Source organism: Ammospiza caudacuta, chromosome 1 (genome assembly GCF_027887145.1).
Source record: "Ammospiza caudacuta isolate bAmmCau1 chromosome 1, bAmmCau1.pri, whole genome shotgun sequence".
NCBI classification, from domain to species: Eukaryota; Metazoa; Chordata; class Aves; order Passeriformes; family Passerellidae; genus Ammospiza; species Ammospiza caudacuta.
The window spans coordinates 156,597,235-156,624,542 of NC_080593.1; the positions used below are offsets into that span (position 1 = coordinate 156,597,235).

The following is a 27,308-nucleotide window of genomic DNA, read 5'->3' on the forward strand; positions in this document are numbered from 1 at the left end:
CAGCCAGCGCCGCTCCGTGTCGGATCGCGCCGGGACGTGCCGGGCCATACGGGGCTGTACCGGACCGCGCTGGGCCGTGCCGGGCCGTACCGGGCCGAACCGGACCGTGCCGGGCTGGGCTGGAGCACCTGAGCCGTGTGGGACCGTGCTGGGCCGTACCGGACCATAGTGAGCTGGGCCGTGCCGGGCCATACCGGGCTGTGCCGGGCCGTACTGGGCTGTGCTGGGGCAGCGTGGGCTGTGCCATACGGAGCGGTGCTGAGCTGTGACCGAGCCCTGCGGGCCGTGCCCCGCGCCGCGCTGCCCGGCCATGGTGGCGGGGATGCTGATGCCGCTGGAGCGGCTCCGCTCCATCCTGGAGCTGCTGTTTCGCGAGGGTGTCCTGGTCGGGGAGCGGGACGGCTGCCCCCGGCGCACCCACCCGCAGCTGCCCGGCGTGGCCAACGTGGAGGTGCGGCGCGCCATGGCCTCGCTGCGCTCCCGCGGCCTCGTGCGACAGACGGCGGCCTGGCGACACCTCTACTGGTACCTGACGGACGCCGGGGTGGCCCACCTGCGCCAGTACCTGCGGCTGCCGCCGGACGTGGTGCCGCGCTCGCTGCAGCGCGTTCCGCGCCCCGCCGCCCCCCGGCCCGAGCCCCGGCGCGCCGCTGCCCCGGCCGGCGCTGGCACCCCCCGGGCGCGTCCTGCCGCCGGTGACCGCCTCTACCGCAGGAAGGACGAGGCCCAGGGGCACGTGGAAGCCGCCGCCGTCACCGCGGGGCAGGGGCTGTGCCAGCCGCCCCCCCAGCCCGGCCCGGCCGCAGGTACCAATCAGTGCCCCGGGATGCGCTCGTGGGTGGGGGGCACTCGAGCCCCGCTGCTGCCAGGGGGGTCTGGGACAAGGACAAGTCCTTAAGGTGCCCTAAACCCCCCCAGTTCCGAGCCGAGGATGGGGTGGGGGTACCTGCAGGCCCCTGCTCTGTCTGGGGAGGGAGGAGGGCACTGGGGGATCCTCGCCGTGCCCCTCTGACCCCTCGGGGATGCTCTGGGCAGGAGTGGTCGCTGGGGCATCACGAGGGCTGGGGTGCAGTGAGGTGGCTTCCCGGGGTCCCCAGAGGCCGGTGGAGTGGCAGGACCCGGGGTGCTGCAGAGGTGGCATTGCTGCCGCCCGGGGTGCTGCAGGGGTGGCATTGCTGCCGCCCTCCCTGGCTCCACCACGGTGGGGAGGCCGCTGTGCTGGGGGGGGGGGATCCGTGCCGTCGGGTGTCCGTGCCGTGGGGAGCAGCGCTTCAGGGAGGCCATGGCGAGGGGGAGACATTCCGTGGGGATTTTGCTCCCCACGGGGCCTGGGGTGGGTCGGACAGACGGCGGCAGCTGGGGCGGGCAGTGCTGCTGGGGAGGGGGCTGCCACTGCCGGGAGGGGTCCCCAGCCCCTCCTCCTTGGCGACACGCGATCCCGACACACGATCGGCGGCAGCTGGACCGGCGGGGGTGCGAGGCGTCCGGTGTCCCACCCCCCCCCGGGCGGGGCAGCTGCGGTGTCGCTCCGAGGCGGCGGCGAGGGGCCCCCCCGATCCCCCCGGGCTGTGAGTCAGCCCGTGGCCGTGGGCAGCCGCCTCCGGTCCAAGTTTCCAGCCTGGAGGCGCCGAGCCCGGGCCCTGCCAGCGCCGTGAGTCACCGGCCGGCGGGGGGGCCGGGCCCGGGCGCTGCTGCCCCGTGGGTGCGGGTCCTGCGCGGGCGGCACCCACGGCCCGTGGGCACGGGAGGGGTTCCCCGGAGCTCTGCTCAGGGTTGGGGTCGCACATCGCGCCGGGCTCGGGGGCTGCGGTGTCCCCCGACCCTCCCGTGGGACGCGATCGCGGCGCCCCGCCCCTCCCGTCCAGTCCCGCCGTGCCAGTGGATCCGGCTCCAGGCTTTGCCTCCGCCCCGGGAGCCGCTGCCGGAAAATCTGGCCTGGATTCCCGGCTTGCGGGGACGGGGTCGCGCCGGCGGCCGGGATTGCGGGGTCCCCGCGGGGCGCAGGGGTCCCGGGAGCACCCATATGCCCCATTTTCCCCCCTGCTCGGGGGGCGGCCTCCTTCAGCGGCGGGGCCGTACCGGGGCTCTTAGTCTTGATGCCACAGCGACCCCCGAGGTGACGGTCCCCACCCGCCCCGCTGCCGGGGGGTCCTGGGGCGCCGCCGCGGTCGCCCCGTCCCGCCCCCGCCCGTGTCATGTTCTAACTCGGGCTCGGTGACGGGCCCCGGTTATTTATATCGACACCCGCGCCCTGCCCGCCCCCCCCCAGCCCCCGCCGCCACCGGCGGAGCCGCGCTGCGCCCTCGCTCACGCTCCGCACCTGTCCGCACCCTGCCCGCACCTGCCCGCACCCTGCCTGCCCATGAAGGTCGTACCGGGTGGGTGAGACCGGTGGGGCTGCGGAAAGGACGGGAACGGGGGGGGGGCTGGCGCCGCCAGGGCGCCTTGTCCCGGGATATAAAAAGCCGGGAAGAAGGGGACACTTCGCGGGGGGGGGGCGAAGACGCGGAACGGGGGGGACACGGGGGGGCCCTGCCGGTGCGGCGGGCAGGAGGCGTCTCCAGGCGCGGTTCGGGAGGGGTTAAGGCGGAGAGGGCGCTGCCCCGTGGGGGCGGGCGCTGGTTCGTCCCTGACCCGCCGAGCCCGGCCGGTGCCGAGCCGCGCCGTGCCCCTCATGGAGGACAGCGGGTCCCTGTTCCCATCGCTGGTGGCGGCGGGGCACGCTGCATCCCTCGCCCTGGTCTGGTACTGGCGGCGGCAGCGGGACGAGCCGGGGGGCACCGGTGAGTTGGGCCCCGCTCGGCCCCCCCGCGCCGCGCTCGGCTCGGCCCCTCGCCCCGCCCACCGGTCCGGGCACGGGCACGAGCACGGGGGGAGCCACACGATACCCGCACCCCGCCGGGTCCCGGGTGGGTGGGGGGTCCTGCGGGGATCCGGGGGGTTCGCACCCACGGTGGGATGGGGGACAAGGGGAGCAACGCGCTGCCCTGGGCTTTGGGGGGCGTCACCTGCCGCGGGGCAGCATCCCGGGGGGAGCGGTACCCAGTCGGGGAGGGGGTGACGGTACCCAGGGATGACTCAGCACGGACAGAGTGTGCCCTCCCCCGGTGCCACGGCCCGTGCCCACCCCTGTGCACTCTGGCGCTTTTTGTGGTGGGGGTCCCGCCAGGAGCTGCCCAAACCCTCCCGCAGCATCCCCATCCCGAGGCACGGAGGTGCCAAATGCTTTTGGGGGCAGATATCCGGTGACAGAGGGGTCCGGGAAGGGCCGAGAGGGTGCCGCTGTCTGGGGGTCCTGTGAGACCCCCCCCGCACCCCCGGAGCCGCCTGCACCCGAGCTGCCGGGGCTCTGCCCGCGGCCCCGGCCCTCCCTCCCCCCTGGCACTTTCCAGGGCGTTGGCCGCGGCTTCCGTCGGTCTGTGTGTGGCACCGGGCACCGTCACGCGGCCGCCGCCGCTCCGGGATGGCTCCGCTCCCGCGGCCGCCGCGCTGGGAACGCGCCGAGCCCGCGGCCGGTGCGATCCGCGGCCGCCGCTGCCGCTGCCGGTGCCGGTGCCAGATAAGGCGGGCAGGGCACCTTGGGCGGCCCGGAGCCCCCGCCGGGGGAGACACCGGGGCTGGGCCGCTATCCCTGGCGCGGCTCCAGCCCGAAGGACACCCCCAAGGTCGCACCTGCCGGGGCCCATCACTGCGAGCTGCGAGCGCCCGGGGGGCTCCGGCAGCATCGGCTGCGCTGGGCGGTGCTGAGGGCGCAGCTCTCCCGTCCCGCGGGGCTCGGGGGTGCTCCCGGTGGTGCTCGGTGGTCCCGGAGGTGCCCGGTGCCCCCGGTGATGCCCTGTAACCCCCAGTGGTGCCCTGTGCCCTCGGTGGTGCCCGGCGCCCCTGGTGGTGCCCTGTGCCCCCTATGGTGCCCGGTGCTCCCCGTGGTGCCCGCGCTCCGCTGTGCCACGGCGGGGCAGGGGGTTAAGTTTAGAGCGCTGATCGTGAAACCCTCGTGCGGGGAAAGGGGCGCTGCTCGCTGCCAACAAGGGGGTGCCGGTGCCCACAAGGGGCTACCCGGTGCCCTCAGGGGGCTGCCTGGTACCAACAAGGGGCTTCCCGGTGTTCGTGGTGGGTTTCTCTGTGCCCACGAAGGGGCTTCCCGGTGCCAACAAGGGGTTTCCCGGTGCCCACAAGGGGCCGCCCGGTACCCAAAAAGGAACTTGGTACCAACAAGGGGCTTCCCGGTGCCCACAAAGGGTCTTCCCGGTGCCCATGAAGGGGCTGCCCGCAGGGGGCTTCACGGTGCCCACAAAGGGGCTGCCCGGTGTCCGCGGTGGGTTTCCCGGTTCCCCCAAAGGGGCTGCCTGGTGCCCACGAAGGGCTGTACCAGCTGCGCTCCGGGTCACTCCTGGCACAGTTCCAAGGCAGGTGTTTTCGGGGAACCGAAAAGCTCAGCCGGAACTCCCGTCCGGGTCCGCATGGCCATGCCCGCGGGGCTGCGAGGCAGAGCGCTGCAGGGCAGAGGGCTGAGGAAGCTCGGGCGGGCGAGGCAGAGCTTGGCAGCCTGGCGGCGGCGCCGGCTGCTTTTGGCAGCAGGATGCCGCTGTTTGTTTGGCTCCGCTCCGGTTTCCAAGGCTGCCAGAGACGTGGCGGCAGCGGGCGCGTGGGGGCCCCAGAAGTTTGGGAACCCCCCCCGTGTCCCCCTTTCCGCTCCACTCAGCTTTTCCACCGCGCTGGCGGCTCTGGCTGTGCCAGGCCGGGAGCGTTGCTGGATGTTGCTTCTGGCCGCAGCGGTGACTCACCGGCCTCGAGGGGCCGTGGCTGGCAACCACCGGCATCCCCATCTCGGCCCCCCCGGCACGGCCTCCGCCCCCCGGCGCTGCCTCTGGCGGCCATGGGGAAGCTCTTCCCGCCGCTGTCCCACGTCCTGCGCGGTGCCGCCGTGGGAAGCGTCCCGGAGCCGTGGGAAGCGTCCCGGGGCCGTGGGAAGCGTGGCGGGGACCTGGAAGCGTGCGGGAAGCGTGGCGGGCGTGGCGGGCGCATCCCACGGGACGCGTGTCCCGTTCCAGGCGGCGTTCCCCGTTCGCAGGCTGCTATCGGCCCGGCTCGGCCCCCCCGCCCCCCCGGCTCCTTATCTCCGCAGCACAGATGCGGCGCTGCCGCTGCCGTGGGGCTGAGCCGTGCCTCGGCGCCGTGCCATGCCGTGCCGTGCCGTGCCGTGCCCAGCCCCCACTCCCGGGCCTTGCTGCTGGCCTGGTTCATCCTGCCTGGCTTGTGCCATGTTGGGGTTTAACGCTAGACCCCCCTCAAGCCCCCCGAGACCCCCCGAGACCCCCATGGGATGGGCCTTGCTCCAGCAGCCCTCTCAGTACCCAGGGTGCTGGCACGGGCTGCAGCCACCTCAAACCACTCCTGACCGGAGGTCCTGTGCCATGCCGTGCCGTGCCATGCCATGCCACGCAATGCCATGCCTGTGCCCATGCCTGTGCCTATGCCTGGTGGTTCCAGCCCCTCCAGCTGTGTGCCAGCTGCCCGCTGCGCTCTGCCCGCAGCCCTGCGGGGCCGGGGGGTCCCAGCAGAGCGGCCGGGGCTGAGCTGCGCTGCCCGGGAGCAGGAGGAGCCGGGCTGGCGGGGGCCGTGGGCTGTGTGAGTCACTGGCCGCGCTCTGGCCGCGCTCCGGGCGCGGATTCCGATGCGCTCCCACCAGACGCGATCGGACGCCGAGCGGGGCGGGGGGCGCCGGGCCGGGCCGCGCCATGGGCTTCTCTCTCTGCTGCTGCTGCTGCTGCGGGCCTGCAGAAGGTGACCTGTGGGGGCCGGGGGGTTGCGGGACACCGGGATGCTGCGGCATCCCCCAGGACCCCCGTCCCCGCAGCAAACCCCTTCCCAGCACAAACAGATCCCGCCCTGAGGTGCTGCCGGGCTCGTCCGACCGCGGGGTGGGGGCACTGGGGGTCCCGGCAGGTTGGGGGGGCGTCGGTGGGGAAAAGCCCCCCGGGAAACGCGCTGAGGGCTGCCCTTGGCACAGGGACCCCCGTGGGGAGAGGAAGCCGGGAGGAATGATAGGAATGGGAGGAGTGGGTGCTGGAGTCAGCGGTTTGTGCTGGGGGGGCACAGGCTGCCCCCACCCCCGGAGCTCTGTGTGTGTGGAGGGGTCGGGCCGCGGGGCTGGAGGTGTCGGGGAGCCCCGTGACCGCGGTACCGGGTGGTCCTGGGGGCTCCGTGCGGGGGGACAGGGGAGCGCAGGGTCCCGGGTGTGTGTGTGGGGTGCAGGGTCCCAGCACGGGGGTCCCGAGTGCGGGAGGGGGGGTCCCGTCCGGACCGCGCCCCGGGGGTGGGATGGAGTTTCCCCCGCGCTGCAGGGACGGGGTGTTCCCCCGGATCCCTCCGGTTTCCCCGGGTGCCGCGGGCGGTGGCGCAGCCGGGGCCGCTGAGGGGAGGGCGGGGCGGAGCGGGGCGGGTCCCGCCCGTTTCCCCCCCCACCCGCCCGTCCCGTCCCGTCCGCCCGGTGCCGCGGGTCGGTCCCGGCCGTGGGTCCGTCCGTCGGTCGGTGCATGGTGGGTCCCGTCCGGCGGAGCCATGTCGGGTCCCGGGGGGGACTGGCTGAGCGGCGGCTCCGGGCCCGAGAGGCGGCGGTACCTGAGCGCCCGGCTCTGCTGCACCGGTGACCGAGGGGAGCGGGACCGGGGGGGCGCGGGGCGGCGAGCGGGGGGGTCCCGGGGCGGGAGGGGAGCGCGGGGGGGGTCTCGGAGCGGGGGTGCGGGAGCGGCGGGACGGGGGGAGAGCCGGGAGCGGCGGGAGGGCGGGGGGACACCGGGAAGGGCGGAGTGAGCGCGGATCCCCCCCCCCCCCGCTCCGATCAACGCCCCCTCTGTGACCCCGCCCTGAGGCCAGGCTGGGCTGCGCTGTTTGGGGCGGGCTCTGCCAGGAAAGGGTGATTGTGTAAATGTGTGTTTGTGCGTGTTTTTGTGTGTGTTTCTGTGTGTTTATGTGTGGCTCTGTGTGTGTTTGTGTGCTTTTGTGTGTGCCTCTGTGTGTTTATGTGTGTCTCTGTGCATGTGTGCATGCTGTGTATGTGCATGTCTGTGTGCACGTCTGCGTGTGCATGTCTGTGTGTGTGTGCACACACGTGTCTGTGCCTGTGTGCACATGTGTGAGAGCATGTGCACACCTGTGCAGCCAGTGCAGGTGTGTCTCAGTGTGCACGTGTGTGTGTGTGTGTGTGTGAACAGGTGTCTTGGTGCATGTCTGTGTACGAATGTGTTACACACAGTGGCACACAGATGTGTTCTCTGTGTGTGTGTGTGTGTGTGTGTGTGTATGTGTGTGTGCACGGGTGTCCTGGGGTGTGTCTATGTGTGTACAAATGTGTTACACACAGTGGCATACAGATGTGTTCTCTGTGTTTGTGTGTGTCTGCACACCCTAATGTGTGTGTGTGTCTGCACATGCGTGCACATAGACACACAGACAGACCTACAGACACACAGCATGCACACCCTGTGTGTACGTGCTGGTGTCTGTCTGTGTGTTTGTGTGTCTGCATGTGTGTCTGTGGGTCTGTGTGTGTGTCTGTGTGTGCACACCGTGTGTCCATGTGTCCATGTGTCCATGTGTCCGTGTGTCTGTGTGTCTCTGTCTCTGTGCCTGTGTATGCGTTCTGTGTATCTGTGTGTCTTGTGTATCCGTGTGTCTGTGTATCTGTGTCCCTGTGTGTCTGTGTCCCTGTGTGTGTCTGTGTGCACGCCGTGTATCTGTGTGTCTGTGTGTCTGTGTCTGTGTGTCTATCTGTGTGTGCACACCATGTGTCTGTGTGTGCATGCCGTGTGGCCGTGTGTCTGTGTGTGCATGCTGTGTGTCTGTGTGTCTGTGTATCTGTGTGTCCTTATGTGCAGGCCGTGTGTCTGTCCCAGCTCATCTCCCCGTACCCACCCACCCTGCCCTGCTCCCACACCTTGGGGAGCCGCTGCCCTCAGTGCCCCGTGTGCCCATCCTGCTGTGCCAGGTCCCCCAGGTCCTCCTCTGTGTGCCACCACTGTGACCCCCTGGCACTGACCCCCTCCCGATGTTGTCCCCTGGGCCCTGACACCTCCCCGGTGCCAATCCCCACTAGCAACTGACACCCTCAGACCCTGGCACCTCCTGGCACTCCCTGGCCTGGGGCCCGATGTCTCCCCCAGCCCCGGTGCTTTGCTGCCGCGTTGTCCCAGCCTGGTGCGTGGCGGTGTCATCCTGGTGTCACCACGGCACTGGCACAGCCCCGGTGTTGTCAGCGCCCGTTCCGTGCCTGGCACAGGTGCCCGGCTCGGTGTCGAGGTGGGGGCGGCTTGGTGGCTCCCAGGGGGTTCCCCCGGAGCCCCGAGGGTGGGAGACGCCGTGGGAGGGAGCCGGGCCGGCCCGGTGGCGTCGGCACCCGCGGGCGAGACTGGGGCGCTCCTGCCCGGCCGGCCCGGCTGGCCCGGGAGCCGCCGGAGCCGGGAGCTGCCAGGGCCGGGAGCCGGGCGCCGCCTGCCCCGGGAGCCGCCGGGGACGGTGCCAGGAGCCGCCCCGGCAGGTCTTCAAAGCGCCCGCCCTGACGCCGCCGTGTCCTCCCGGCCGGTACCTGCGGGAGCCGGGGGGTGCCGGTGCCGGGGGTGCCGGTCCTGGGGGTGCCGGTTCTGGGGGTGCTGTGATGGGGGTGCCGGTCCTGGGGGTGCCAGTGCCTGGGGTGCTGTTTTGGGGGTGCCGTGCTGGGGGTGCCGGTTCTGGAGGCGCCGGTGCTGATGGTGCCGCTTCTGGGGGTGCCGTTCTGCCCGTCGCCCCGCAGCGATCCTGTCGGAACCCAGGACATTCCCCTGGCTGCCCTGAAGGTCTCTGAACCCCCTGTCAGGGTTCCGAGTCCTCCAGTGCAGCCAGAGGAATTTCCTGGGTTCCGAACGATCCCAGGCTCTCGGTCCAGGCTCAGAACCCGCCCGGCCCCAGTGCCGAGGTTCGGCCCGTGTGAGCGCGGTGCCGGAACGCAGCGCTGCCAGCCCTGTGACCGCCCTGGCGGTGTCACCTCCGTGTCCCTCCCTCACTCCCTCTCAGCTCCGGTGGCACCTTCGGCCGTGTCGCGGTAGCCACGGCTCCGGGGTGTCCCTGCCTCCCCCGACGTGCGTCAGCAGGGCTCCCACCGCGCTCCGGGCGCCAGATGTGCCTGTGCCAGATGTGCCCGTGCCAGATGTGCCTGTGCCAGATGTGCCCGTGCCAGATGCGCTCTCGGCGGAAAAATGTGCGTGCCGGGGCCGGGGCCGGGCCGGTGCCGCCCGCATTCCGCGGCGGCCGCGCTGGCTCCGTCCCAGCGGGCATCGGCCCGGCCACGGCTGCCGCTCCCCGACGGGCCCCCGCACCCACAGCGTGTCACGGGTGGGTGTCGGGCCGCGTATCACGGGTGGGCGGCGGCCGGCGGGGCTCCCGGGGCGCCGCCGGTGCGCGGTTGGACCGTGAGTCACGGCACGACGAGGCCGCGGCCCCGCGTCCTTTGGACTCCGCACCGGGGACGGGCAGCGCCCGCCGCTGCACAACGGGGGTGCAGACACGGATATTGGGGTGCAGACATGGATATTGGGGTGCAGGCATGGGTTTGGGGCGCAGGCATGGGTTTGGGGTGCAGACATGAATGTTGGGGTGCAGACACGGGTGTTGGAGTGCAGACATGGATATTGTGGTGTAGACATGGATATTGGTGTGCAGACATGGATATTGGGGTGCAGGCACGGATATTGGGGTGCAGACATGGCTGTTGGGGTGCAGAGATGGATATTGGGGTTCAGACAAGAATATTGGGGTGCAGACATTGGTGTTGTGGTGCAGACATGGGTATTGGGGTGCAGACATGGACATTGGGGTGCAGACATGGATATTGGGGTGCAGACACGGATGTTGGGGTGCAGACATGGATATGGGGGTTCAGACAAGGGTATTGTGGTGCAGACATGGGTAATTGGGTGCAAACATGGATTTTGGGGTGCAGACATGGATATTGGAGTGCAGAAATGGATATTGGGGTGCAGAGATGGATACTGGGATGCAGACATGGGTATTGGGGTGCAGGATGTGGGCCTTAGTGCCCTGATATGTGTGTTGTGGTGCAGACATGGGTATTGTGCAAACATGGCTGTTGGGGTGCAGATATGGGTATTGCGGTGCAGACATGGATATTGGGATGCAGACATGGCTTTTGGGGTGCAGACATGGGTATTGTGGTGCAGACATGGCTTTTGGGGTGCAGACATGGATATTGGGGTGCAGACACGGATTTTGGGGTGCAGACATGGGTGTTGGGGTGCAGACATGGATATTGGGGTGCAGACATGGATATTGTGGTACAGACATGGTTGTTGGGGTGCAGACATGGAGGTTGATGCACAGACATGGATATTGGGGTGCAGACATGGACGCTGGGGTGCAGGAAGTGGGCCTTAGGGCCCTGACGTGTGTTGGGGTGCAGACATAGATATTGGGGTGCAGACCTAGGCATTGGGGTGTTGGCTATGCCAGGCTGGCAGCGCCCAGGGCACCCACGGCTGCCCTTTCCCCAGCAGCTGCCACCACCCCTGCCGCGGATGACGTGGGTGATGTTGGTGACGTTGGTGACATGGGTGCTGCCCTGGGCAGGGCTGGCAGCTCTGTGTCACCCCAAGGGCTGGGGGTTCTGAGCCACCCTGGGGGTCCCCGGGCAGGGACGTCCCGGGGGGATGCAGCCCCCAGAGGGGCGCAAGCCCTGGATTTACCCTGTGGTCCCCTCAGCTGACGTTGTCACCCATTGTGGGAGGGCGGTGGGCGATGAATCCATGGGGAGGGGGGTTCATACCCTGCTGGCAATGCCCCCACCCCATATGAGAGCCCGTGGTTGCTGTGGAGCACAGGGCAGGGTGTGGGGTGCTGTCCTGGAGTGCTGCTGCTGGGGCTGGTGTGTGCATGGGGGCACCCGGGGGAGTCTGTGGGGCTCAGTCCCCCATCCTGGGGATCCTCCAGCCCTGAGGGTTGTGACCCTGAACCCTGAGGGGTCTGAGCCCCTCAAATGTGGGACCTGAGGCTGATGAACCTGGGGGCTTGAGCTCCACCTTGAGCCTCACGTGGGGGGAGCAGGGGTCCTACAGCTCCAGGGCATGTGCTGGGGGTCCTGGTGTGGTCCCTGGGCTGTGGGACCGGGCGGTGCCAAAACCCCCACAGGAAATGAAGGTCCCATCTGGGGCCTGAGGTGCTGGGGAGCTCCTGACCATGAGGCCAGAAGGTTTCTAGGAACCCTCTGTGAGGGGCAAGGAGGGTCTTGACCTGGAAACCTGAGGGACCTGAGGCTCCAGAGCTTGGAAACCTGGTGGTGCTGAGGTGTGGTGACTGGGGGGCTCCAACAGCCCCAGGCTGTGGGTCCCACCCCCCACAGATTTGTGCTCCTGAGGGTTTCAATGCCCCGAGGTGTGGGGCAGGAGTCTGGCTGCCCTGGGTGAGGGCCGAGGGGTTTCTGAGCACCCCGATCTTCAGGAAGAGGGCCCCACTCCCCGCGCTTGCAGATCCAGGGTTCTCAGGCCCCGTGTGTGGGGCTGGGGGTGCCGGTTCCCCGTGGCTGCTCCGTGGGTCCCATCCCGCCTGCAGGCGCAGCGAGGGAAGGGTTAAAGCTCAGGAGTTTCCTGTGGGCAGGGTCGGGGCGTGGGGCGGGGGGAGAGAGCCCCGTCTCCTCCCCGGGCCGCCCCACTCGCGGCGGGACGGGCGGTGGAGCGGGAGGGCAGAGCAGCAGCGTCGGGCTCAGCCGTGTCGGGGCTCACTCAGCATGTCCCGCCCGCGCCGCACCTCGGACGAGGCTCCGGCCCGAACGGGCTCCGAGGACAACCTGTACCTGGCCGTGCTGCGGGCGGCCGAGGGCCGCAAAGGTACCGAGCGTGGGGGGGCCGCCCGCCATCGCATCACCACCCGGGGCAGCCTGCGGGACAGAGCCCACACCGGGCCGGGGTCCCTGGGGCGGACCCCCACACCGGGCCGGGGTCCCTGGAGCAGAGCCCCACACCGGGCCGGGGTCCCTGGGGCAGAGCCCCACACCGGGCCGGGGTCCCTGGGGGGACACCCCCATGCTGGGTCCTTGTTCCCGGGGCTGTGGGTCCCCAGGCAGGCTGTGGGGCCACCCCCACACCGGAGCGGTGTCCCCCATACTTGGGCGGTGTCCCAGGTTGGTGTACCCAGGGCGGGCTGTGGGTCAGACCCCGGCTCTGGGGCGGTGTCTGCGGGCCGGGCTGTGGGGCAGACCCCCACGCCGGGGCTATGGGGCAGAGCGCTGCAGACCCCCCGGCCGCCGCCCAGCTCCATCCCGGTGCCCTCGTTCTCTTCCTGCCACGCCCTGCTCGGCCGCCCCGGCCTGGCCGCGCTGTCCTTGTGCCGCCGCCGGGGGGTGGGCGCCGCTCCGGGGACCCCTCGGGTGTCAGCGCGGTGTGCGCGGGTGCCGGGGATGGTGTCGGTGCCCCCCGCTCGGCGCGCACTGCGCCCCACGTTTCCTTCCTTCCTTCCTTCCTCTCTCTTGTATACCGCGGCCGCTCCTGGCCCGGCACGCCCTGGCCGTGCCGCTGAGCGCCCGCGGGGCTCCTGGGGCTGTGCAGCATCCCGGGGCGCTCCGCCGGCGGGGAGCGCTGCCTCTGGGCGCTGGGTGCCGCGTGGGCAGATCCCGGCACGCCGCGGCGGGGCAAGACCCGGCACGCAGCGCCCGGCTCGCCACGGCAGGGCAGGGGGGCGGCGCGGCTGCCGAGGCTGCGGTGGCATCGCCCCGTGTGTGAATGGGGGGGCGCTTGTGCCCTCCGAGCCCCTCTGGGGCAGCGGGCTGGGTACGGCACTGGTGGTGACACTGGGGACGCAGGGGACAGGAGAGCGGGTGCTGGCAGTGGGGTATGGGGCACTGTGGGGTTAGCGGGGTGCTGGGGGATATGGGGTGCTGGCAGTGGGGTATGGGGGGTTAGCGGGTGCTGTGGGGTGGGTCCTGTGGAATCCCGGGTTCCCATCCCATGCGTCAGCGTTCCCATGCCATCCCCTAATGACAGGGCAGCGGGCAGGGAGCGCCGTGACTCACTGCAGCCCTGCTTGGCACTGTGCCCACACAGAAGGGTATCCTGGGGGTGTGGGGATGTCCTGGGGTGTCCCAGGGCTCTGGCAGTGCAGACGGTGCGTGGGCTCACCTTGATCCCGTGCGTGCCCCACCAGAGCCCTGCCTCTGGGGCTGGGGCTGTGCCAGGACAAGCAGCCCATGTCCCTGTGTCCGTGCCATGCCCAAACCATTCAGTCCGTGCCCACCAAGCCCAGGGCAGGGCTGGGACTGTGCCAGGACAAGCACCCCATGGCCTCTTGTCCGTGCCATGCCCAAACCGTTCAGTCTGTGCCCACCAAGCCCAGGGCAGGGCTGGGACTGTGCCAGGACAAGCACCCCATGGCCTCTTGTCCGTGCCATGCCCAAACCGTTCAGTCTGTGCCCACCAAGCCCAGGGCAGGGCTGGGACTGTGCCAGGACAAGCACCCATTGTCCCTGTGTCCGTGCCATGCCCAAACCGCTCAGTCAGTGCCCACTGAGCCCAGAGCAGGGCTGGGGCTCCTCACAGCAGTGCAGCGGGCTTTGGGCTGGGTGGGCATCTCCTGCTCCCTGCAGTCACAGGGGCACAGAATATCCTGAGTTGAAAGGAGCTCCACAAGGATCACCAAGTCCAACCCTTAATTTACCCGTACTGAGGTGGAACCTGCACCCTCGGCGTTATTAGCACCGCGCTCTGGCCAACTGATCTAATCTCAGTGTTGAGGTGCTGGTGGGTGCTGGCTGGTGCTGGCACGCCGGGGCCGGTCCCCGTTAGCTGTTTCCTCTCCCCACACCCCCGTGAGTCACCGTGCTTCCCCACAGCAGTTGGCTCATCGCTTCCTGCGCCAGCCGTGCCCTGCGGTGCCACCGCCGGGGCCTGGTTTTGCTGTGCCAAGACCCCGCTGCTGCTGGCTCACCCGTGCCTCTCCTCTCTTGCAGATGAGCGAGATCGTGTCCAGAAGAAAACCTTCACCAAATGGGTCAACAAACACCTTATCAAGGTATGGGCACTGCCAGTCCAGCGGGCACCACTGCCCCAGTGTCCCCTGCCCCAAATCGCCCCCAGCCACAGCCCTCTGTGCTGGTACAGCTGAGGACGTGGCCATGGAGGGTCCCTGGTGCTGGTGCTCCTGTGCCACACCTCTGGCCAAGGCCTCTCAACTGTCCTCCAGCTGGGATCTGCCCTCCAGCTGGGATCTGCCCTCCTGCTGCCCTCCCTGTATGCCAGAAGGGAACGGTGCTCTTGGCACCTGGAGATGTGCCCTGTGCTCTGATGCCCTCAGTCCTGTCCCACCCCTCCAGCCCCCATTCCCTGCCACAGGCAGAGCCCCACCTTGGTGCCTGGCACGCCCTGGGACACGGCCCAGCCCCCCCAATATGTCTCCACACGTCCCTGACCCTGCAGTGCCATCGTGGTGCCACCATGCTCTGCCCATGCTGGGTCCCCTCTCAGCTCTCTCCTAACTGCTCTCTTCTCTCTGCCCTGCGCAGCACTGGCGACCAGAGGTAGGTTCTTCCTCTCTTTTTCTGTCTGTCTGTCCCACTGCGCTCTTCCTCTTTGCACACCCTGGGGCTGCCACTGTGGTAGGCAGCGGGTCTGACCCCTTCACGGTGGGCGGGGGGTCTGAGCCCTTCACGGCGGGTTTCTGCATGCCAGAGTGATGCCAGAGTGATGCCAGAGGGATGCCAGATCCATCCTGGCACAGGGGGAGCTGCTGTGTGTGTTTTTGGGGATCGTGGCACTGGGGGCACCAGCTGCACTTGGGGCTGTGTGTGAGCACCCGCTGCACTGGGGGGTCACTGGGCACCCACTGGGGTGTTGGCTGGGTGGGGGGGATGTTCAGCTGTCCCCAGCCCCCCTGACATGCCCCTGTCACTGTCCCCACAGGCGCAGCGCCATGTCAACGACCTGTACGAGGACCTGCGGGACGGGCACAACCTCATCTCGCTGCTGGAGGTGCTGTCGGGTGACACCCTGGTAGGTGCCACTCTGCCCTGCCCCACGCTGTCCCCACCTCGTGCTGGCACCCCTCCGCCGGCCGTCCTCGTTCCTCATCCTCGTCCTCCCCCTCGCTGCCTGCCTCTGTTCCCTCTCTTCCTGCTTGGCCGTCGGTCCGTCCGTCCCGGTGCCCGCGGAGTGCCCGCGCCCCCCGCCTCTAACCTCTCTTTGCTTTGGTGCCCTCTCTGCTTCCTGGCGCCGGCCCACCGCCGCCTTTGCCTCCTCCTCCTCCTTCTTCCTCTCTCTGCTCCTCTCCGCTCGGCTTGGCCGGGGCAGCCCCGGGAGCGCGACGTCCTGCGGACCTTGCGGTTGGTGAGTGGTTCAGCTCTCGGCACGGCCCCGCACGGCACGGAGCTGTGACAGCGGTGCCCAGCATGTCCCAGGACGGTGTGCATGCCCGTGCCCTGTGCCGTGCCTGTCCCGGTGCCGCCCCTGGGCTCTGCTGCATGCTCTGCCTTGTCCTGGTGCCCCCCCGATGCCCAGAGCTGTTGGGGTGGGTTTCCCTGGGCCACAATTCAGTGGCAGCAGCAAGAGGCAAAAGTCATCTTCCACCAGCAGCATCCCTGGGAGCGATCCCACCCTGCTGGAGCTGGACTCGCTCCTGGCACCACAGCTGGATGTGCTGCTGGCTCCGTGGGGTGGCTGGCAAGAGGGTGGCACATGGCCACCAACTCCTGGGTTCTCACCCTAGGGCTGGCCCTGGCCGTGACTAGCTCTGGGTCCATGGTGGCCCTTTTTCTGTGGGACAGGAGTGACCCTGCTCCGTTGCAGAGTGGGGTCCATGGTGGCCCCTTTCTGTGGGACAGGAGTGACCCTGCTCCGTGGCTGAGTGGCACCAGGGGGCTCATGGAGTCCCCAGCTCTCCCTGCAGCCAAAGCTGCGCTCAGCTGGTGGAATTTGGCATTGCCGTGGGGCAGGAACATGTGGGGCAGCACTCAGGACCTCAGGACCCACAAGTATGGGGTCTCACCCCTCTTGCCAGCTCCTGGTCCTGCTGGGGGGACACTGGAGCGTGCTGGGGAGCTGCATGGCGAGGCACCACCGTGGCCGTGGGGCAGCCGCGCTGTCAGCACCGTCATGTGCTGGCACTGAGGCCAGTCCCGCCCGGGCAGTGCCTGCCGTGCCACTGGGACACTCAGCTCCCCCCGGGACGGCTCCGCTGGTCCCGGTGCCGCCGGGCGGTGCGTGGGAACAGCCGGTGCCGCCGGGTCCGCGGGGGGAGCATGGGGAGCGTCCCCACCGCAAGGGGCAAAGTGCGAGGGCGGTGCCGTGGGTGGGTGCCATCGGCATGTGCGGCGCTGCTGGGACGGGCCGGGTGGCGCCGGGCTGAGGGCAGGACGGGGTGGTGGCACCGTGTCCTGGTGTCACAGGAGGGCCGCGGTGGCAGGACACGGCAGGGGTGTGTGGCTGCACTCACCGCCTCCCTCTCCCTCCCCTCCTCAGCCCCGGGAGAAGGGCCGGATGCGCTTCCACAAACTGCAGAATGTCCAGATTGCCCTCAACTACCTGAAGCACCGGCAGGTGAGGAGGGGAAGGGACCCCCAGGATGCCCACAATCCCCGGGGCTGTGCCGTGCCAGGCTGTCTCGTGCCTGACCTGCGTGTGCCCTGTGCTGCAGGTGAAGCTGGTGAACATCCGCAACGATGACATCGCCGACGGCAACCCCAAACTGACACTGGGGCTCATCTGGACCATCATCCTGCACTTCCAGGTGAGCCTGGCGGGGTGGGGATGGGACAGTGGGACCAAGGGGCCAGGATTTGTGGGGCTGGGGGCCTCTCTGGGCCGGTCTGGTCCCCAATGGGGCAGCAGCGGTGTCACTGTGGCCATGCAGCGAGTGTCACCGTGCCAGTGCCAGTTTCCAGAGTAGCAGCTGTGTCCTGGCAGATCTCAGACATCCAGAATTTGTGGGGCTGGGGGCCTCCGCTGGTCCCCAGTGGGGCAGCAGTGGTGTCACTGTGGCCATGCAGCGAGTGTCACCGTGCCAGTTTCCAGACTAACAGCTGTGTCCTGGCAGATCTCAGACATCCAGGTGACCGGGCAGTCGGAGGACATGACAGCCAAGGAGAAGCTGCTGCTGTGGTCCCAGCGGATGGTGGAGGATTACCAGGGCCTGCGCTGCGACAACTTCACCACCAGTTGGCGGGACGGGCGCCTCTTCAACGCCATCATCCACCGGCACAGGTGGGTGCCATGGTGGTGCCTGTGATCCGTGTGTGTGACCCACACCATGGGCAGGCGTGTGCTCATGGGGCAGCCATGACAGCTGCTTATGGGGCAGCTGTGCTGCCTGTAATCCATGTGTGTGACCCACACCATGGGCAGGCGTGTGCTCATGGGGCAGCTCTGCCAATCCCATGCTCGTGGGGCAGCTGCGCTGATCCTATTTGGGCCAATATGAGCACGTGCTCCTGACGAGTCCCAGCCCATCAGCCATGCTGGCAGTGCCGTTCCCGCTGCTGGCGCGCTGGGGCGGTGGCAGGCAGGTCCCCACGGGTCCTGCTGGGACCTCTGCATGCTTTTGGGGAGTGCAAATATGTGCAGGGCTGTGCCGGATGGGGGGAGGCCCCTGCACTGTGCCAGGTGCCAGCTGTGCTATGTGCCAGGTGTGCCATGAGCCAGCTGTGCTGTGTCACAGCTGTGCCATGCTCTGCCCCACGGCACTGCCACACTGAGCTTGGCCCCACCATAGACCCCCAAGGGGAGCCCAAGGTGTCAGCCCTATAGGGGACTGGGGTGTCAACCCCACATAGGATTGGGGTGCCGGCCCCACATGGGACTGGGGTGTCAGCCCCACATGGGACTGGGGTGCCAGCCCTACATTGGATTGGGGTGTCAGCCCCACATGGGACTGGGGTGTCAGCCCCACAGGAGATTAGGGGATCAGCCCCACATGGGGCTGGGGTGTCAGCCCCACGTGGAATTGGGGTGTCAGCCCCACAGGGGATAGGGGTGCCAGCCTCATGCAGGGTTGGGGTGCCCAGTTCCCAGGACATGGGGGCTCTGACTGTTTTGGTGTTCCCACTGGGGGCTGCGTGTATCCCCAGCCCCTCCTGTCCCTGTGCTGGCTCTGGGGTCCTCCCCTGCCGCCAGTGCCCCTGGTGTGGGGTGTGGGCTGGCCAGGCAGGAGTACAGGCAGATGAGGCACCCCCAGAAAAGGGGGGACCTGCTCTCCTCAGGGTTTTGGGGTCCCCACAGCCCCAGTGACCCCCGCTGCCCCCCACCCACAGGCCAATGCTGATCGACATGAGCCGGGTGTACCGCCAGAACAACCTGGAGAACCTAGACCAGGCCTTCACCGTGGCCGAGAGGGAACTGGGGGTGACGCGGCTGCTGGACCCCGAAGGTATGGGCTGGGGTGAGGGGTTTTGGGGGACAGGGGGTGGGTTCCAAGGAGATGATGGTCCTGAAGGGTTGGGGGCTCTGGGTGGGTCCCAAGGGAATGGTGGTCCCAGGGATGTGGATCCCAGGGTGTCAGGGGTCTCGGGGATGTGGGGATGTGTCCCAAGGCAATGATGGTCCCAGGGTTCCGGGGGTCTTGGGGTGTTGGGGGTCTTGGGAGAAATGGGGTGGGTCCCAAGGGGATGATGATCCTGCAGGGTTGGGGGGCTCTGGGTGGGTCCCGAGAGGATGATGGTCCCAGGGGCTGTGGGTCCCAAGGGGATGACAGTCCCAAGGTGCCGGGGGTCCCGGGGTCGCAGGGGTCTTGGGGGATATGGGGTCGGTCCTGAGAGGATGATGGTCCCAGTCCTGTGGGTCCCGGGGTGTCAGAGCCCCTTCCCTCCCCTCACCTGACCCCCTCTCTCCCCACAGACGTGGATGTGGCGCAGCCCGACGAGAAGTCCATCATCACCTACGTGTCCTCGCTGTACGACGCCATGCCGCGCGTGCCCGAGGTGCAGGACGGCGTCAAGGCCAACGTGAGTTTGGGGTGCCGGGGGTGTCACCCCTCTGCTGCCACCCCCTGGCGTGTCACAGCCGGCCCCACACGTGTCCCCCTGCGCAGGAGCTGCAGCTGCGCTGGCAGGAGTACTACGAGGTGGTGACGGGGCTGCTGCAGTGGAGCCGGCAGCACTCGGCGCTCTTCGAGGAGCGGCGCCTCCCTGCCAGCTACGAGGAGATCGAGGTGAGGCTGCTGGAGAGAGGAGCAGGGCTGCTGGCCTGGCATGGGCACAGGGATGGGCACAGTGCCAGGAACAGTGCTGCTGGCCTGGCATGGGCATGGGGATGGGCACAGGGACGGTGCTGCTGCCTGGCATGGGCACAGGGATGGGCACAGGGACAGGGACAGGGATGGTGCTGCTGACCTGGCATGGGCACAGTGATGGGCACAGAGAGAAGGATGGTGCTGCTGCCTGGCATGGGCACGAGGATGGGCACAGGGACAGGGATGGTGCTGCTGGCCTGGCATGGGCACAGGGATAGGCACAGGGACGGTGCTGCTGCCTGGCATGGGCACAGGGATGGGCACAGGGACAGGGACAGGGACAGGGACAGGGATGGTGCTGCTGACCTGGCATGGGCACAGTGATGGGCACAGAGAGAAGGATGGTGCTGCTGGCCTGGCATGGGCACGAGGATGGGCACAGGGACAGGGACAGTGCTGCTGGCCTGGCATGGGGACAGGGACAGTGCTGCTGCCTGGCATGGGCACGGGGATGGGCACAGAGACAGGGATGGTGCTGCTGGTCCTGGGAGCCACTGGTATTTGGGGCAGTGGGTGGCAGAATCCTACAATGGCCCCACCAAGGGTGGCTCATGCCCAGTGAGGGGTACCAGCTGACCACAGCCCCACCATGAGTGGTTCGTGCCCAGTGAGGGGTGCCAGCTGGCCAGCAGACCCACTTGGGTGGCTCATGTCCAGTTTGGCAGCTCCCGTGCCAGCACAGGGCCAGCTGTGCCATGCCATGAGTCGCCCCGATGTGACCTGGGTGTGGCTGTGGCACGGAGCCCCCTCTGGTGCCAGCGTGGGGGTCTGCAGGGTTTGGGGATCCGAGCCCGGACAGAGCCGGGTGCCCCATGAAGGGGGGAGCCCTGTGACTCACCCTGCCTGGCTGTGCCGTGAGTCACCGCTGGCAAAGCCCAGCGCGGCCACTTCCTTCCCGCGGCTCTGCACACATGGAAAATTGCAGCTGGGCAGGGCGGGTGCTTGGGGAGGGGGCAGCAGCTGGGGCTGGGGGTCCCCACTCAGCTGTGCCCCCCACCCCATTCCCGGCAGATCCTCTGGCGCCAGTTCCTCAAGTTCAAGGAGACGGAGCTGCCGGCTCGGGAGGCCGACAAGAACCGCTCCAAAGCCATCTTCCAGGCGCTGGAGGTACGGCCAAGGGCTGCGGCGGGGCTTCCAGGGGCTCTAGGGAGGCGGTCATGGCTGCTCGGGGTCCCAAGGGGATGGGGGGCCTGAGGGGGACGCCCTGGAGATCTCGGGTCCTGAGGGGTGGGGATCCTCTTACCCAGGGGTCCCGAGGAGCTGGGGATGTGTCCCAAGGGGATGGTGGTCCTGAAGGGTTGGGGGCCTCTGGGTGGGTCCCAAGGGGATGGTGGTCCTGCGGGGCTGTGGTGCCCTGGGTGGGTCCCAAGAGGATGACAGTCCCGGGGTGCCGGGGGTCCCAAGGGGTCACAGTCCCGCAGTCCCGGGGGTCCCGCGGCAGTGTCTGGCTTGCCCCTTCGGGCCGTGTGTGACACTCGGGCCGTGCAGGGCGCGGTGCAGTCGGGCCAGCTGAAGGTGCCCCCCGGGTACCACCCCCTGGACGTGGAGAAGGAGTGGGGGCGGCTGCACGTGGCCGTGCTGGAGCGGGAGAAGCTGCTGCGGGCTGAGTTCGAGAGGCGAGTTCGGGGGGGCCAGGGGAGCGGGCAGGGCCGCGCTGGCATCCACACCCCCCTGCCGCTGCCAAACCGCGGGGCTGGGCCCGGGTGGGGTGTCCCGGCCCCCCCGAGGGGGAACCGCAGGGCTGTGAGTCACCGCTCCTGCTGGGAAACCTCTGCGGCCGGCCTGGAGCGCGGCTCGGCACGGCACGGCTCTGCACGGCACGGCAGCGCAGGGATGGGGGCAGCAGCGGGGACAGCGGGGATGGGGCTGAGGGCGATTGGGGTGGGATGGGATGGGGGTGAGATGGGGGGCAGGATGGGGATTGAAATGAGATGGGATGAGGGGGATTGGTACTGAAGTTGGAAGTGGGATGGGAATAAGGATGGGAAAAGGAAGATGGGGATGTGGGGCATTGGGGTTGAGGTTGGAAGTGGGATGGGAATAGGGATGGGAAAAGGAAGATGAGGATGGGGGGGATTAGGGTTGAGGTTGGAAGTGGAATGGGGATGGGAAGATGGGGATATGGGGGCATTGGGAGCGGGATGGGGAGCAGGATAGCAAGATGCAGCATGGACCCATGCCATGCACAGCCAGGACAGCTGCCCCTTTGGCAGGACTCGATCCGTGCTGACCGTGTCCCCCTGTGCGTCCCCGCAGGCTGGAGCGGCTGCAGCGCGTGGTCACCAAGCTGCAGATGGAGTCGGGGCTCTGTGAGGAGCAGCTGAACCAGGCGGATGCTCTGCTGCAGGCGGTGAGTGCCGGCGGCCCCGAGGCAGGGGGACAGCCCCGGCCGTGCCCCTCCCGTGGTGGCCTCACGGTCCCTGCCCCTCCCGCAGGACGTGCGGCTGCTGGCGGCCGGGAAGGTGCCGCAGAAGGCGGCAGAGGTGGAGAGGGACCTGGACAAGGCGGATGCCATGATCCGGCTGCTCTTCAACGACGTGCAGACCCTCAAGGACGGGCGGCACCCGCAGGGCGAGCAGATGTACCGTCGGTACGGGCTCGTCCCCGTGGCCCTGTGCCCCCGGAGCCCTCCTTGTCCTTCTGTGTCCCCCATGTCTCCTGTGTCCTCCATGCTGCCCATGTCCCCCATGCTCCCTGCACCCCCAGCCATCCCTATGTCCCCCAAAACCCTGCAAAGCCTCCTGTGACCCCCATGCCCCCCATGTCCCCCATGTCCCCTGTACCCGTCAAAGCCCCCCATACTCTCCCCAAAAGCTCTCTCTGACCTCTGTGCACCTCAAAGATCCTCATGCCCCCAAACTCCCCGTGTTTACTGTACACCCCTGCAATCTCTGTGCACCCCAAACTCCTCATGTTCCCGGTACCCCCCAAAACCCCTGTGTGCCCCAAATTCCCCATGTTCCCTCCACACCCCTGCACCCCCTGTGCACCCCAAACCCACTCATATGCCCAAACTCCCCACGTTCCCCGTAGCCCCTTACAACCCCTATACCCCCCAAAGCTCCTCATGCCCCCAAAGCCTCTTGTGTTCCCAAACTCCCCATGTTCCCTCCACCCCCTGCAAACCCTGTACGCCCCAAAGCTCCTCATGCCCCCAAACTCCACATATTTGCTGCACCCCCTGCAACCCCTGTACACCCCAAAGCTCCTCATATCCCCAAACCCTCTCATGTCCCCAAACTCCTCATGTTTGCTGTATCTTCTTAAAATCCCTGTGCACCCCAAAGCTGCTCACACCCCCAAAGCTCCTCGTGCTCCCAAAGCCTCTCATATCCCCAAACCCCCCATGTTCCCTGTACCCCCTTACAGCCCCTGTACACCTCAAAGCTCCTCATGCCCCCACACTCCCCATATTCCTTGTACCCCCTTGACACCCCTGTGTGCCCCAAAGCTTTTTATGTCCCCAAACCCTCTCATGTTCACTCTTCCCTGTGCAACCCCTGTGCACCCCAAAGCTCCTCATGCCCTTAAACCCTCTCATATCCCCAAACTTCTCAGGTTCCCTGTACCCCCTTAAAATCCCTGTGCACCCCAAATCTCCTCATGTCCCCAAACTCCCCATGTTCCCTGCACCCCCTTGAAACCCCTGTGCACCCCAATCTCCCCCTGCCCCCTGAGCCCCCCACGGCCCCTGTGCCCCACCAACGCCTCCCTCCCCGCAGCGTGTACCGCCTGCACGAGCGCCTGGTGTCCATCCGCACCGAGTACAACCTGCGGCTCAAGTCGGGGGCGCCGGTGACAGCGGTGACACCCGTGGCGGTGACAGCGGCGCAGCAGCAGCGGCGGCCGGAGCCCGACGACGCTCCCCTGCGCTACCTGCAGGAGCTGCTGGCCTGGGTGGAGGAGAACCAGCGGCGGGTGGCCACAGCCGAGTGGGGCGCCGACCTGCCCACCGTGGAGACACACCTGGGCGCCCACCGCGGGCTGCACCGCGCCATCGAGGAGTTCCGCGCCAAGGTGGAGCGGGCACGGGCTGATGAGGTGAGACCGGGATGCTGGGGGTGACAGGGTGAGACCCCTGAGTGCTGGGGACACCCTGGTGCTGGAGGTGACAGGGTGAGACCCCTGAGTGCTGGGGACACCCTGGTGCTGGGGGTGACAGGGTGAGACCCCTGAGTGCTGGGGACACCCTGGTGCTGGGGGTGACAGGGTGAGACCCCTGGGTGTTGGGGACACCCAGGTCCCAGGGGTGACAGGGTGAGACCCTGCAGGGTGCTGTGGATCCCCCAAGTCCTGGAGGTGACAGGGTGAGACCCCTGGGTGCTGGAGGTGACAGGGTGAGACCCCTGGGTTCTGGGGACACCCTGGTTCTGGGGGTCCTCTGGGGCTGTCCCCACTCTGCCTCAAGGGGTCCCCCCAGTGCTGTTGTTCCCTCTCCTGCTCCTGAGCATTTCCTGGGGCTACCTTTGCTCTGTGCCTCGGGGTCCCTGAAGCTCTGGAGCCCCCCAGGTCCCCGGGTACCCCACAAGGGTGGGGGGCACCGTGACCAGAGTGCATCCCCCAGCCCCTGCACCCTGGTGCCCTGCCCTCCCCTCGAGTCCCCTCTGTCACTCCCTTTGTGGGGTGCAGGGGGTGTCTGGGGTGGGGTTCCTGAGCTGATGGTGTCCCCTGCAGAGTCAGCTGTCTCCTGGCCCCAGCGGCGCCTACCGGGAGTGCCTGGGCAAGCTGGAGCTGCAGTACGCCAAGCTGCTGGTGAGCCCCAAGGGCTGCGCAGGGATGGGGCAGGCGTGGGGGCGTGTAGGACATGGGGGGTCATGGGGGTGTGTGACACGGGGGGACAATGCTGGGGATGTGTGGCCAGGGGGGTCATGGGGGTATGTGACATGGGGGGACAATACTGGGGGATCAGGGGGGGTGTGGGACATGAGGGGACAATGCTGGTGTATCAGGGGGGTGTGTGACATGGGGGGACCTGCTGGGGACGTGTGGCCTGGGGGGGGTCATGGGGGGTCTGTGATGTGAGAGGGCCTGCTGGGGGATCAGGGGGTGTGTGTGACATAGGGGATCAGGGGGTGTGTGTGACATAGGGGGTCAGGGGGGTGTGTGGCCTGGGGGGTCATGGGTGGGTGTATGGCCTGGGGGGGTCAGGGGGTGGTGGCAGATATGGGAGGACCTGCTGGGGAGGGGATGTGATCCATGAGGGGGTGACAAGGTGAGATCCCCTGGCCCTGCTGATGGGGTGTGAGATGGGGGGGGGGGGGGGGGGGGACCTGGCAGGGGAGTGTGACCTGATGGAGGAGAGTGTGACAGGAGGGGGGACAATGGTGGGGGTGTTGTGCTGGGCATGATTGTGGAGAGGAAGACGCAGGACGTGGGAGGAAGTGGGGAGGAGAATGAGGGAAGACAGAGGGTGTGCAGGGGGCAGCCCTGTGGGGTGAGGCCACGCAGGGTGAGGATGCAGCTACAAACCACCCCCTGTGCCCCCCAGAACTCCTCCAAGTCGCGGCTGCGGCACCTGGAGAGCCTCCACGGCTTCGTCAGCGCCGCCACCAAGGAGCTGCTGTGGCTGAGCGAGCGCGAGGAGGAGGAGGTGGCCTTCGACTGGAGCCACAACAACCCTGCCATGGCGGCCAAGAAGGAGAGCTACTCGGTACGGGCACGGCGGGTGATGCGTGGGCACAGGCACAGGGATGAGGATGCGCACAGACACGGACATGGGGACGGGCACCGACACAACACAGGCATGGGCATGGACATGGACACGGGAATGGGCACAGACACAAACATGGGCACAGGGATGGGCATGGAAATGGACACAGGGATGGGCATGGACACATGCATGGACACTGGGATGGACGTGGACACGGACACAGTGATGGGCACAAGGATGGGAACGAACATGGACGTGGACATGGGGATGGGCATGGACATGACATGGGTTCAGGGAAGGGCATGGACACGCACACAGGGATGGGCACAGAGATGGGCATGGACACAGGCATGGACATGGGGATGGGCATGGACATGACATAGGCACAGGGATGGGCACAGACAGACGTGGACATGGGAATGGGCATGGACATGGCATGGGTATAGGAATGAGCACGGACACGGGGATGGGCATGGACACGATATGGGCAGAGGGATGGGCATGGACATGGATACAGAGATAGGCATGGCAGACACGCATGGAGGACACAGCTGCTCCATGTGGACACACCCATGGACACACACACACACACACACACGTGTGCCATCCCCACACATGGACACGCACATGGCTGTGTCCTGTGGTCCCCTCCCTGCTCTGCAGCACTGAGCCCCCATGTGCCCCCCCAACCAGAGCCCCCATAACCCTCTGAGCACCCCCAGAGCCCCCCTTGCACACACAGCCCCAGGTGTAACCATACACACAGAGCTGTGCACACGTGTGTGAGCCCTGACCCCCCTCCCTGCCCCCTGGCGCAACACATGTGTGTGAACCCTGAACCCCCCCATTCTCCCTGGTGTTACACACGAGTGTGAGCCCTGACTGAACCCCCTGGCCGTGTGTGAGCCCTGCCCCCATGGCCCCCTGCCCCCCCAGCCCTGCACACGAGCGTGAGCCCTGACTGAATCCCTGGCTTTACACACGAGTGTGAGCCCCGACCCAACCCCCCGGCTGTGCTCACGAGTGTGAGCCCTGCCCTCCGGCCCTGCTCACGAGTGTGAGCCCTGCCCCCTGGCCGTGCACACGAGTGTGAGCCCTGCCCCCACCGCAGGCGCTGATGCGGGAACTGGAGCTGCGGGAGCGGCGGATCCAGGAGCTGCGGACCTCGGGGGAGCGGCTGCTGCGGGAGGAGCACCCCGGGGCACAGACCCTGGAGGTGGGTGTGTGGCTGGGGGCGAATGGGGGCGCTGAGGGGCAGTAGGGGCTGGGGGCAAATGCGGGGCGTGAGAGGGGCTGGGAGCAAATGGGGGGCGTGAGAGGGGCTGGGGGTGAATGCTGGGCATGAGAGGGGCTGGGGGCAAATGGGGGAGTGCAGTTGTCACTGGGGGTCAGCCGTGGGAGGTGCAGTGGGCACTGGGGGTCAGCAGTGTGGGGTGCAGTGGTGACTGGCAGTCCCTGGTGTGGGGTGCAGCAGGTACTGGGGGTCGCTGGTGTGGGTTGCAGTGCTCACTCGGGGTCTCTGGTGCGGCTGCCCGTAGCAGTGCGGGCGCAGGTGTGGCTGTAGGTCACGTGTGGGTGCAGGTGTGGCTGCAGGTCAAGTGTGGGTGCAGGTGTGGGTGCAGTTCAGGTGTGGGTGCAGGTGAGGCTAGAGCTGTGGGTGCAGGTCGGGTGTGGGTGCAGGTGTGGCTGCAGGTCAGGTGAGGGTGCCAGCCCCCGTAGTGGTGCAGGTGCCCTCGGTGCCAGCCCCGGTGTCCCCCCTGCTCCCCCCAGGCGTTCCTGGCAGCGCTGCAGACCCAGTGGAGCTGGATGCTCCAGCTCTGCTGCTGCATCGAGACCCACCTGAAGGAGAACACCAACTACTTCCAGGTACGGGGGGATGCCAGGGTGGGGCTGGGAGTGGGAGGGAAGGCGTGACCCCCAATTCTGACCCCTGGCCCCTCCAGTTCTTTGCTGAGGTGCGGGAGGCCGAGGAGCTGCTGCGCAAGACGGAGGAGATGATGCGGCGCAAGTTCAGCTGCGACCGCGGCACCACGGCCACGCGCCTCGAGGACCTGCTGCAGGACCTGGCGGTGAGGGCACCCCCGAGGCCCCCGGGGGGACCCCCAGACCCTGGGGAGACCCCCAGCGAGACCCCCAGACCCGGGGGGGACCCTTAGGATGACCCTCCCCAGATCTGCAGGGTGACCCTGCTGCATGACCTTGTATTGAGGGCAGGTGGGAGCCCAGGGGCTGCCCAAGTGGATCCCCCCAAGATCCTCAGGGTGACACCTCCAGGGTGACCCCAGCCCCATGGCAGCCCCAGGGTGACCCCACGTGCAGGGTGACCCCAGCCCCTGGCGACTCTGAAGTGGCAGCCCCCAAAATCAGAGTCCCACAGCAGCCCCTGGGGTGTCCAGCTGCAGAGTGC

At 68.0% G+C, this 27,308-nt stretch overlaps 1 protein-coding gene across 5 annotated transcripts in view; it reads left to right on the forward strand.

The window, feature by feature from the left end:
* The first annotated feature begins 310 nt into the window (after nucleotides 1-310).
* The window catches only part of PLEC (plectin), a 50,587-nt gene continuing 23,589 nt past the window's right edge, over nucleotides 311-27,308 (forward strand). The window contains exons 1-21 of one of the 5 annotated variants that reach the window (XM_058816114.1): nucleotides 311-806; nucleotides 13,985-14,046; nucleotides 14,537-14,551; nucleotides 14,934-15,023; nucleotides 15,321-15,356; nucleotides 16,488-16,565; nucleotides 16,663-16,755; nucleotides 17,062-17,228; nucleotides 18,275-18,390; nucleotides 18,858-18,964; nucleotides 19,051-19,170; nucleotides 20,263-20,358; nucleotides 20,740-20,867; nucleotides 21,508-21,601; nucleotides 21,687-21,841; nucleotides 22,974-23,292; nucleotides 23,926-24,003; nucleotides 24,740-24,901; nucleotides 26,013-26,117; nucleotides 26,672-26,767; nucleotides 26,845-26,970. In XM_058816114.1, coding sequence (XP_058672097.1) covers nucleotides 311-806; nucleotides 13,985-14,046; nucleotides 14,537-14,551; nucleotides 14,934-15,023; nucleotides 15,321-15,356; nucleotides 16,488-16,565; nucleotides 16,663-16,755; nucleotides 17,062-17,228; nucleotides 18,275-18,390; nucleotides 18,858-18,964; nucleotides 19,051-19,170; nucleotides 20,263-20,358; nucleotides 20,740-20,867; nucleotides 21,508-21,601; nucleotides 21,687-21,841; nucleotides 22,974-23,292; nucleotides 23,926-24,003; nucleotides 24,740-24,901; nucleotides 26,013-26,117; nucleotides 26,672-26,767; nucleotides 26,845-26,970 — 2,739 coding nt within the window. Of the gene's footprint in view, nucleotides 807-2,674; nucleotides 2,784-11,717; nucleotides 11,871-13,984; nucleotides 14,047-14,536; nucleotides 14,552-14,933; nucleotides 15,024-15,320; nucleotides 15,357-16,487; nucleotides 16,566-16,662; nucleotides 16,756-17,061; nucleotides 17,229-18,274; nucleotides 18,391-18,857; nucleotides 18,965-19,050; nucleotides 19,171-20,262; nucleotides 20,359-20,739; nucleotides 20,868-21,507; nucleotides 21,602-21,686; nucleotides 21,842-22,973; nucleotides 23,293-23,925; nucleotides 24,004-24,739; nucleotides 24,902-26,012; nucleotides 26,118-26,671; nucleotides 26,768-26,844; nucleotides 26,971-27,308 lie in introns of those variants that run through there. The other 4 variants (XM_058816122.1, XM_058816131.1, XM_058816139.1 and 1 more) reach the window with 4 other exon arrangements.